The sequence below is a fragment of the Sus scrofa genome, chromosome 1 (genome assembly GCF_054392235.1).
Source record: "Sus scrofa isolate SSC_HxYL_T2T_F1_AM1 chromosome 1, Sscrofa_HxYL_maternal_Yorkshire_Landrace_v2.0, whole genome shotgun sequence".
NCBI classification, from domain to species: domain Eukaryota; kingdom Metazoa; phylum Chordata; class Mammalia; order Artiodactyla; family Suidae; genus Sus; species Sus scrofa.
In genome coordinates this window covers 73447078-73459387 of record NC_139383.1, presented here as the reverse complement: position 1 = coordinate 73459387, position 12310 = coordinate 73447078, and the positions used below count along the sequence as shown (strand labels likewise).

Sequence of the window (12310 nt, the reverse complement as noted above, 5' to 3'; positions counted from 1 at the left end):
TGATCTTGGACTGGGATGAAAATAGCTCTGAAGGATGCTATTGGTTGGACTTAAAATTTTTAATATGGACTTTAAACATCATACGAAATGCTAAACTTCTTGGCTGTGCCCAAGGGCTTTTGGTTATGTCAGAGAATGTTGTCATCATCCTTTAGAGATAAATGCTGAAGTACGTAGGGATGAGACATTGTTATGTCTGTAACTGACTCTCAGGTAGTCAGCACATGATTATCTAGAAAGAAAGCAAACAATGGCAAAACATTAGCAACCAGCTGATCTGGTTGGAGGGCAAATGAGTATTTATTATGTTCTCTCAACTAAAAAAAAAAAAAAAAATGAAGAAAAATGTAGTTTATCTTGAAGGTTTAAGAAGAGAATCTCATTTTTTTTTAATTGACTGTTATTCCAAAATATAGCTGGAGCACTGGGGAAGAATGACATGATAAGGAGAGATGATCAGTCCCTAGCAATTTCTGCACTCCCTGCTGTGGAATATTAGTTTTCTGCTTTTAGAAAAAGGTTTTTCCATATCCAGCTTTCAAGTCCAGATAACAGTAGTTGGAAATTGGAAACAGTTCATTTATGTCATCCAATCCTTCTTTGTGACCTGACTTATAAAAAAGCATTTGTTTCTTAAAGTAAAAGACCACATTGTACATCCAGTACTTACCAACAGGGAATCTGTCTGCCTTTGGTCTGCAGAGGCTGGTATATAAACCTTTGGAATTAATCCCTCTGTGCATCCCCTCAATCAGAATGCTGGCTTTGTTTGCTTTGGTGTGGAATATTGTTTTACGGCGCTCACTCTAGCTGTCGGAGGAGGCCTTCACTGTCATGAGCACTGGTACACTAGCTTGTCTGTTTTCACATTTTTTTTAAAGATAAAACAAGGTTCAAACCACACATTCTCTGTGAACTGCTAAAGACTGGGAAAAATTACTTTCTTTTCTCATGACCTGGATTGACAAGAAGCACACCTACTGGAGGCAAAAGATGAGTGAATCCCTTTTAAAGACCCAAGTAATGAAGCCCTCAGGGAATTGCCGTGTGTGGCAGAATTTACAGTGGCTTCTGGAGATGAACAGTGTGGCAGGAAAAGGTTCAAGACTGCTGGCTGTTGAAATACAGTCTGCATTTATTTTATTTTATATCAGCCTATTTTGGGCTGCAGTGAGAAAGTTATTTTAATAATATCTTGCTCTGCTAGAACTATACATGGTAAGTGGCAGATGTCACAGAAAGGGGGTAAAGTTACAGCATTCCATTCTCCTTGAGACTTACGAAGTTTATACAGTTGTTCTCTTTTTAGCCTTTGAAGTAAACACTGCCGCATACAGAAGTATATATTGAGAAGAATGTTAGATATAGTCCATACCAGTGATTCTCAAATGTCTCAGAATTTAGCGCTAAGGTATTGAGGATCTGTATTTTTTTCAATAATGATTTTTATTTTTTCCATTATAGCTGGTTTACAGTCTTCTGTCAGTTCTCCACTGTATAGCAAGGAGACCCAGTCACACATACATATAGACATTCTTTTTCTCACATTATCATGCTCCATCATAAGTGACTAGATACAGTTCCCAGTGCTATACAGCAGGATCTCATTGCTTATCCATTCCAAAGGCAATAGTTTGCATTTATTAACCCCAGATTCCCAATCCATCCCACTCCCTCCCCGTCCCCCTTGGCAATCACAAGAATGTTCTCCAAGTCCATGAGTTTCTTCTCTGTGGAAAGGTTCATTTGTGCCCTATATTAGATTCCAGATATAAGTGATATCAGATGGTATTTGTCTTTGTCTTGCTGACTGATTTCCCTTCATATGAGAGTCTCTAGTTCCATTCATGTTGGTGCAAATGGCATGACCGTGTTCTTTTTTATGGCCTAGTAGTATTCCATCATGCATATACCACATCTTCTTAATCCATTCATCTGTCAATGGACATTTAGGTTGTTTCCATGTCTTGGCTATTGTGAATAGTGCTGCAGTGAACATGCGGGTGCATGTGTCTTTTTCCGGAAAAGTTCTGTCTGGATATATGCCCAAGAGTGGGATTGCTGGGTGAAATGGTAGTTCTATATTTAGTTTTGTGAGGTACCTCCATTACTCTTCTCCATAGTGGTTGTACCAATTTACATTCCCACCAACAGTGTAGGAGGGTTCCCTTTTCTCCACACCCTCTCCAGCATTTGTTATTTGTGGACTTCTTAATGATGGCCATTCTGACTGGTGTGAGGTGGTACCTCATAGTTTTGATTTGCATTTCTCTAATAGTCAGTGATGTTGAGCGGGATCTGTGTTTTGTTTTTGTTTTTGTTTTTGTTTTTTCCAGGGCTGCACTTGCAGCATATGGAGGTTCCCAGGCTAGGGGTCTAATCGGAGCTGTAGCCACCAGCCTATGCCAGAGCCACAGCAACACCAGATCCGAGCCTCATCTTCGACCTACACCACAGCTCACGGCAACACTGGATCCTTAACCCACTGAGCGAGGCCAGGGATCGAACCCTCAATCTTGTGGTTCCTAGTCAGATTCGTTAACCACTGAACCACGGTGGGAACTCCAGGATCTGTATTTGAACAAGCTCTCCAAGTGATTCTGACCCAGCCAGTCCAGCCTTTATGAGAGCCCAGCATTTGGAAATGCCCGGTCTGGGCCAGTACTCTTATTTTACAGAAGACCCATGTAAAAACTTAAAATTACCTGAGGTATTAACCTATAATGGACTAGAAGCCATATTTGCTGACTTGACCATATCCATTTCCCCGAGGTCACGACAATACCTGTTAGAGTGATTAGATCTTAGGCCACTTGCTTCCCTTTATCAGCAAAGCCCACTGAACACCTGAGGTTTGGAGGTGTGCATTTGAAATCTCCCGAGGTCTTCTGACTTGCATTCAGAATCTTTTCACTTCAGTACATTGATATCAAGGTCAAGGCACTTAATTATGCTAAACCACTGCATCTGACAAGGCTGCTAGATTATTCTTCTCTGTTCTACCTTTTTGTTGTTTGAGTTTCAGGAATTCTTTGAATTTATTTTCTGTAGATTGCCTTCTGTAGTCTATCTGTAAATAGAAATTGAGTAATAAGGTCACAATATGGTGGTTTTCGATGTGAGTAAAAATTATTTGTAAGGCACCAGATAATGGCTCTACATTAACTACATGCTGACGGAATCTAAACACTCAGCTTTCCTAGAACTAGGAGTGAGCCATATGAACTTTGCTTTGTAAGTTTGCTGAATAAACAGTACGTAACCAGCACGTACAAAGAAAAAGCATTTATCCATTCATTTGCCAGATACTGACCACCTGCTGTCTACTAGCACTGATCTAGGCATGGAACACACTTGTGAGCAGGAGAGGAAATGTCACTTTTCTCATGGAGCTTCAGTTCTGGGGGAGGTTGCATGTGAAAACAACACTGTGCGACCCCCTAGAGGAAGAGATCTTCACTTGTTCTATTCCTGCCTGCGCTTCCAGTGCCTAAGCAATATGCAACACATCATAGGTGCACAATGGATGATCTTTTTTCCTCTTTCTAACAATGGATAATTGTTGAATGAATGAACCATCAGATGAAATAGAAACTATGGGCCCTCCCAAATTAACTATTTCACAAAAAGAAACAGTGGGTAATGTTCAATGAAAAATATTGTTTATGTAGAGGATTAAATCATTATTTGCATTTGTGTCTAATTTGCAGTATTAAGCTCTCAAAGTTGTGAAAAAAAATTTTATATCAGAGTGTGTACTTTCAGGTGTGTGTCTGACATACAGCGATACTAGCTCACATAGCAGTTGGAAATATATATTATATACCTAAAAGATCTAAATATTATATTTTGTTTTATAAAATAAACAATGCTTTTATGTACAAGCTAAAGCAGTCAAGGATGAAATAATTCCACGGGACTAGAATGTTTGTTGTGATAAAATAAAAAGGACATTCAAGTGAGCAATATATCAACAGTTACAGTCTGCTCAGGTTGTAATGGCTGTGGTAATTGTGCTGTCATTTTATGTAGGCTTCTAGGCTTTCAGCTTTCAAAACATTTAAGAGCTGATGTTGAACAAATAGGAATTTACATACATGGTATTTCTCTACCATCATCCCCAGCAAAGTATATCTCTACTGGGTGAAAGGGTGGTGGCCAAACTATGAATACAAAAAAATAAAACGAGAGAGTCTGAAGATAACTTGTGATTCTATAAAAATAGTGAATCACTATGGTGTATACCTGATACTAATATTGTAAATCAACTACAATTTTTTTTTTTTTTTGCTTTTTAGGGCTGCTCCTGAGGCATAGGGAAGTTCCTAGTCTAGGGGTCAATTTGGAGCTGCAGCTGCCAGCCTACACCACAGACACAGCAATGTGGGACCTGAGCTGCGTCTGTGACCTAAACCACAGCTCAGGGCAACACCAGATCCCTGACCCACTGAGCGAGGCCAGGGATCGAACCCACATCCTCATCACTACTAGTGGGATTCGTTTCTGCTGAGCCACAACGGGAACTCCCTTTTCTTTCTTTTTCTTTTTTGTTTTTTCAGAGCTGCACCCAAGGCGTATGGAAGTTCCTAGGCTAAGGGTCGAATCAGAGCAGCAGCTGCCAGCCTACACCACAGCCACAGCAATGGTGTGCATCTGCAACCCACACCGAAGCTCACGGCAACCCTAGATCCTTAACCCACTGAGTGGGGCCAAGGATCGAACCCACACCCTCATGGATACTAGTCAGATTTGTTATTACTGAGCCACAGTGGGAACTCTTCAACTTCAATTTTTTTAAAAAGAAAATATCTTGTGACTGATTAAGCACAAGTACTTCAAAACAATAGAATTCTCTAAGATGATGAGTTTACAAATAAAGTATGTGAAGGGAAGAGCAGTTTTAAAAAAAATTCATGGAGTTCCCATCATGGCTCAGCAGAAATAAATCTGACTAGGATCCATGAGGACACAGTTTCAATCCCTGGCCTCGCTCAGTGGGTTAAGGATCCAGCATTGCCGTGAACCATGATGTTGCCATAATTGTGGTATAAGTCACAGATGCAGCTTGGATCTGGCGTTGCTGTGGCTGTGGTGTAGGCCATTGGCTACAGCTCCAATTTGAACCCCTAGCCTGGGAACCTCCATATGCTATGGGTGTGGCCGTAAAAGGCCAAAAAAAAAAAAAAAAAAAAATTCGTGATAGGACTACTCTAGATGACCTTATCTGTAAAAAGCAGTATATTCAGTCTTATGACTTGAAAAAGCCAAAAGAAAATATTGAAGTTTCTTTTTCTAAGACAAATAGGGAAATGGCCCAGTACCTCTGAATGGAAAAGATCACCTCTCAGTTGTAAATTATAGTTTCTCCACACTTTATTTTGCAACCTCAAGATATGAATGTTCCTCACCTTTCTAACTTTCAACAGATAGATCACTTTCAACACTTTTTATCATGTCCTTTGTGTTAAACAGTGAAAAATGAGAATGTTGAAAGTGCTAGAATGAAGAGTAGCTGGTTAGAACAGAAACAAGATTGAAAGTAGTGAGAAATGGCAGATGTGTTTCAGGAATGAGTTGGTTGACAGTAGGAGAAATTCCATAGGGGCCCCAGTTTGTATGTCATTGGAAAAGTGCTGTGCCTGAGCAACCCATACTAATCAGTAAGAGACAGGGGAAAGGACCAACAGTTGTAAAAGTGGAAAACTTGTGACCACAAGATCAGCCTCCATGTCAGATATCTCTTAACCTGAAATGAATTCGAGAGACAGCTGGGAGTTTGAGAACTTAAGGACTAAGCATATTGTGAAATGCTGCTGCTGAAATTTTGGTCACAAGCCATGGATTATTCATGAGATCAAGGCCAGTTCATATTTGCACAATAAGTGAGTAACTGGGTCACGAGTGCACTCTGCAAATGTGTTCAGGGGCTCCCTACTGCTCCTGTGTAGAGGGATTTCAGTGTCCACTAAATTATTTTATCTTGGGAAAAGATGTCTAAAGACAAACGGACAAACAAGTATTTTTGAATTATCTCAGCAGAGAGAAGAAACAGCCTGATTTTAAAAGATCTGCCCAAGAAATGGCAAAAAGATAAAAAAATTAAAATAAAATAAAATATCTGCAAGAACAGACTCATATTCCTGTTGGAATAGTGCATCCCAGGACTAAGTTCAGACTCTTCTTAGGTAACTGAAATCCTAGATCCAAAATATATATATGTATGTCTGTAAAAAGCAGACTGAAAACCCCAGATTCTTTCTTATGCTACTTTGGTTGCAGAGGCCTTTTGTTTCATTGAAAGCATGCAAGTCACAGTTTTAACTTAGAGTCATTTGTGATGGTGTCAACAGCTATACAGGAGCGATGTCTTATTATAAATTGCTAATTATGAAAATAGGAAAAACAAAATGCAGGCATCTTTGGATAAATTTTTTAAAGAGTATAAACAAGGAAGAAGGATCAAGACTAACATTACAAAATTCTCACTTTCATGAAAGTAATCTCCCCTTGTTCACTATCTATATAATGTTATTTTGGACTCAGAACAAAATAATCTCAAGAACTAAACTATTCATTGGTTGATGGGCTCTTGTTCTGTGCAGAGATGGCAAGAAAAATTTTATCCTGAAGTCTACAAAAAACAAACTGACCTACCAGCAAAAACTAACGCATTGGTTGTTTCTGTTATGTTCAGACTTGATACATAACACTTTTGAGTATATGTTTTAGATTGTATTTTAATAACTAAAAATATTTTTAAAATAAAGTTTGGGAGTTCCCATTGTGGCTCAGTGGGTTAAGAACCTGACTAGTATCCATGAGGATGCGGCTCTAATCCCTGACCTCTCTTAGTGGGTTAATGATCCAGTGATACCACAAGCTGCAGTGTAGGTCACAGGCATGACTTGGATCCAACATTGCGGTGGCTGTGGTGTAGGTAAAAGGTGATTTAAAAGGTAAAACAGAGACATAAAAACCAAATGCAACGTGTGACTTGATTAATTCTAGTTTGAGGGGGAAAAATGCTATAAAATATATTCTTAGGACAGCTGGAGAGATTTGAATATTCATAGTAAGTTAGATGATATGGCATTATTATTAGTTTTTTTAATTTGAAAGTGATCATGCATGAGATGTCCTGTGTTTACGAGATGTGTGCTGAAACATCAAGGGGTGAGGAGTCATGGCAGCCACTGCTGTCAAAATCTAGAGAGAGTGTATATGTGCTCATGGTACTGTTCTTTCAACTTTTCAATATGTTTGAAAGTTTATGTATATATACACATGTACATACATCTGTATGTATTTCACTGTCTATATATAGAGAGCAGCAGAGGGAGAGAGAGTTGACTTATTCTTTGAGAAGCAAAAGTTGTAGAAGTACTAAATAATTTTTTAAAAACTAATTAATTTCCTTTCTTTTCTATTTTAGGCTCAAGAGAAAGGAAAATTAGACTATGCTAAGGTAGGTAGATTTTGTACATTCTGCACAGTACCTTTCAATCTGAGGTTTGGTTTCTGTTTATATTTGAAAGGTCAAAAGAGAATCATCACATTCAAAGCTGAGGGACATTCCCTATTAACAGGCATTACCAGGTAAAATAGGATTCATTTAACAATAAGTTTGTTTATTGAATGCCTACTTCAGATACTGTGTTATGTGTGGAGAATGTATGTGAGCCATATCAACTCTTTCTTTCATGACATTTACAAGCTAGTGGGGGAGATGGATAACTAATAAACAACTAAGTGGATGCATAATATAATGTTTAATAGTGGTAAGAGCTATGAAGAAAAATAAACTGGGTAAGATCACTAGCCATTGCTGGAAAGATGCCTTCAGATTATGGAAAACAGCTTTTAGCATCATCAGGTAACACCCAGGAAGCACCATGCAGGGCACATTAAGATTCCTAAAGGCAGTTTTTCACATCACCTGTGTGGCTTTTGAAAAATACATACTGGGTTACCATAGCATCATACCCTCATTCACCAATGTCGGAATCCCCTGGTGGGCAAAACAGAAAAGATACAGGATGGAAGGGTTTGGAGAAAAGGCTCCACAGATATTTCTGACACATAGCCTTGTTTAAAAACTGCTGCGGGATTTCAGATTTCAGTGTACCTGTCCAAGTCTATGATCACACGTGGGTCACATTCTGTTTTCTCCTGAGGAACAAGTGGAATATTTTAGCAGGTGTGTGGGATGCATACAGCTGCTTGGCTGAAGGAACTTGCTAGCCATCTGGTTTTCACCACAGTCAGGAATAGCCAGAGTGTGAGCACATCTGCACTCCACAGGCAAGAAGGAAGAAATTCAACCTGTCAGGGCTCTGCTTGAAGTGGTCAAGATGATCCAGCGCTGATCCAGATCTTTGTGCTGTCCTGACACCCATGGCTCCTTGACTTTAATGCTTTTCCTTGCCTGGAGTGAGTTCCTCTTCCCTAGCTCAAAAGCTTCTGACTCCTCTGGTCACTTTTTTAAAAATAGATTTTATTTTTTTTTTTAGAGCTGTCTTAAGTTCACAGCAAAGCTGAACAAAAAATGCAGAGTTTCCATTACCCCCTGACCACACACATGCATACCCCACCATCAGCATCCTGCAGCGGAGTGGTGCATTCAGTGCAATCAGTAAACTGCCTTGACACATCATCGTAACCCAGAGTCCATCGTTAATATTAGGTTCCAGGAGTTCCCCTTGTGGCTCAGTGGTTAACGAATCCAACTAGGAACCATGAGGTTGTGGGTTCAATCCCTGGCCTCCCTAAGTGAGTTAAGGATCTGGCATTGCTGTGAGCTGTTGTGTAGGTCGCAGACGCAGCTCGGATCTGGCATTGCTGTGTCTCTGGCGTAGGCCGGTGGTTACTGCTCCGATTAGACCCCTAGCCTGGGAACCTCCATATGCCGCAGGTGCAGTCCTAAAAAAGGCAAAAAGACAAAAAAAAAAAAAAAAAAAAAAAGGTTCCAGTCTCAGTGTTGTATCTCTGGTCCTTTCTATTTATAACTCTTCTGATGTTGGCACTGTCACCTCACCAGTCAACCATGTAAGAAACTTAGAAGTCACTGTCAAACTCTCCTACTCCCTCACCCCTATGTTCAAAGACCAAATCATGCCAGTTTTATATCCTGCATTTTCCTGAATCCAACCCCTCCTCTTGATCTCTCTTCCATTGCTCATGTTGAGTCTCCTCATCTGAACCACTGGAAAGACCACCTGCTGACTGGTCTCCATGTCTCTCTTTTGTCCCCACAAATCCATCACCAGACAGAATGTCTAAACCACAAAACTAACAGTTTCACATTCCAGCTTATAATTTTTCCTTGGCTCCATGTTGTCTATAAGGCAAATTCAAAGCTTGCTAGACTGGCATTTAGACCACTGCGATCTCGCCCCCTAGAGGAGCTCTCCAGTTTCGTGTCCTCCCAGCCTCTGCTCCAGCAGCTCCAAACTACATCAGACATGCTGTTTATGTTCTCCGTGCCTTGACCCATGCTGTCTCCTCTGCTTGGAGTACAGAGTGTTCTTCTTTGTCTGGCAACATCTGCCTCTTCTGTAAGGCTTAGTGCAGCAGCATCTCCAAGAGGAAGTCCTCCCCGGTTCCCCGGGCTGAATGAGGTGCTTTCCTCCATTCTTTGGTACACTGTGCATCTCTCAGTTGTTGCACCTAAGTCTGTTCTTTTATAATGACCACTTATGAGACAGACATAGGCTGTGAGCTCTTGAGGGTGAGGAGAGCATCTTATTTGTATACTTGGTGCCTAGCAGAGTGCTTGGCAATTGGGAAATGGTGAGTGTTTGAGTGAGTGAGGCCATAAGAAAATAGAACACCCATGAAGTTAGTTGCAAAAGAAATTCTGGTTTAGGGCATTTTATTTCAGTCAGAGAGGAAAGGAGAGCTTTTTCACAGGTTGCAGGTATCAGTAGGAGTACAAAGATTGCTTGGGAAGATTATAGTAAACTAACTTAGAGATAAATGCTGGGATTTCGCTGTGATAGTAAAGAAAAGCTACTTATACACAAAAAAGTAGAAGAAATGACATCATGATTTGGCAATGGCGTAATTATTGATCATTGATGCTTGTTTGTGACTCAGAGAATTCCTTTACGATTTCTTATTTCAAAGTACATCACAGTGGAAGAGACTAGAAGAAAGGAAAAATTGTGGGGCACAGATAGAATACCGGGACCAAGCATGGTTGTCACCACCCACTGTAAAATCTCGTATCAATCACTTAACCTTTTTGGTCTTCCCTCACTTTCCTTAGTATAAAAGGAGCAGGGTTTTTTTATTTTTATTAAAGTATAGTTGATTTTGGAGTTCCCGTCATGGCTCAGTGGTTAGCAAACCCAACTAGCATCCATGAGGAGGCGGGTTCTATCCCTGGCCTCACTCAGTGGGTTAAGGATCTGGTGTTGCTGTGAGCTGTGGTATAGGTCGCAGACACGACTTGGATCCTGCGTTGCTGTGGCCGTGGTGTAGGCTAGTGGCTATAGCTCCAATTGGACCCCTAGCCACGGGTGCGGCCCTAAAAAGACAAAAAGACCAATATATATATAGTTGATCTACAATGTTGTGCTAATAACTTCAGCTGTACAGCAAAGTGACTTAGTTATACATATCCATTCTCTTTTTAATACTTTTTCCATTGTAGTTTATCCCAGAAGACTGGATATATTTCCTTGTCCTTGTGCTATACAGTAGAACCTTGCTGTCTATGCATTCTAAATGTAATAGTTAAAAATAAACATAAATGTAATAGTTTGCATCTACTACCCCTAAACTCCCAGTCCATCTCTTTCCCTCCCTCTTCCTCCTTGGCAACCACAAGTCTGTTCTCTGTGTCTGTGAGTCTGTTTCTGTTTTGTGGATAGGTTCATGTCTTATTTTAGATTCCCCTTATAAGTGATACCATATGGTATTTGTTTCTCTCTGTCTGACTTACTTCACTTAGTATGATAATCTGTAGTTGCATCCATGTTGCTGCAGATGGCATTATTTCATTCTTTTTATGGCTGAGTAGTATTCCATTATATATATGTACCACCTCTTCTCAATCCATTCATCTGTTGATGGACATTTAGGTTGTTTCCATGTCTTGGCTATTGTAAATAGTGCTGCAGTGAACATTGAGGTGCATGTATGCCTTTGAATTACTGTTTTGTATATGCCCAGTAGTGGGATTGCTGAATCATATAGTAACTCAATTTTTTGTTTTCTGAAGAACCTCGATACTGTTTTCCATAATAGATGCACTAGTTTACATTTCAACCAACAGCATAAGAGTGTTTCCTTTTCTTTTTTTTTTTGTCTTTTTGCCATTTCTTGAGCTGCTCCCATGGCATATGGAGGTTCCCAGGCTAGGGGTCGAATTGGAGCTGTAGCTGCCAGCCTACGCCAGAGCCACAGCAACACGGGATCCGAGCCATGTCTGCAACCTACACTACAGCTCATGGCAACACCGGATCCTTAACCCACTGAGCAAGGCCAGGGATCGAACCCGCAACCTCATGGTTCCTAGTTGGATTTGTTAACCACTGTGCCATGACGGGAACTCCAAGTGTTTCCTTTTCTAAAAGGAGCCATTTAGAGTAGTGCTGTTCTACTCTTTAGGCCCACATCGAGAGGAGGCATTGTTTTTTTAGGGGAGAGGGCCATTCTTATCTTGTATACTACTGGGTCCAGACTCATTCCTTCATCCGCTCAAGCCCTGTGTATCTGATATTTAATATGTGTGGGACACTGTGCCCGGCTGACCACCACAGTGAACAGGACTGATCCAGACCTTCCCATTTAAAGCTCCCCTTTGCTCTGTTTTCTTTTTTTTCCTCCCTAACATACATAATCTAAAATTATCATTTGTATTTAGCTGTTTGTTTTTTCTTTCTTCTTCCACTGTATTGTAAGAACCCTGAGGACAGGGCTCTCGATGGCCTTGTCTACAGTTGCATCATCTGCCCAGCACAGGCTTACCCATGGGGTAATGCATAGGTCCAAATGCATGTGGGCAAGTGCTGTGTTAGTGTGATGCTAGGAGACATGCAGGAGGCTAAGAGGTCTGGAATTGGAGATTGTAGACTCAAATTAGCCATTTAAAGAGTATATTGACTATATAACACAGTCCATCCCTATGTTCAGTAGCCCTAAGGTTGCCTTCCCAAGTGCCCAGTGACAATTTCTCATTGCGGTAAACAGAAACGCACCCCGCTAGAGTAAATGCTGTTCTGATATTTAAGGGCACAACTTGATCTAGGCAATTGATCCAGACCTGTCATCCATACACAGACCCAAACTCAAGTAATACAGATTG

At 40.5% G+C, this 12310-nt stretch overlaps 1 protein-coding gene across 6 annotated transcripts in view; it reads left to right on the top strand.

Moving 5' to 3' along the window:
• PDSS2 (decaprenyl diphosphate synthase subunit 2) overlaps positions 1-12310 on the top strand; it is a 288051-nt gene that overhangs the window by 222202 nt on the left and 53539 nt on the right. For all 6 annotated transcript variants that reach the window (XR_002336490.2, XM_084976744.1, XM_021065297.2 and 3 more), the window contains exon 7: positions 7433-7465. Coding sequence is in view for 5 of the 6 variants with exons in the window: in XM_084976744.1 (XP_084832870.1) it covers positions 7433-7465 (33 nt within the window). In the remaining variant the exon portion in view is untranslated. The remainder of the gene's footprint in view (positions 1-7432; positions 7466-12310) is intronic.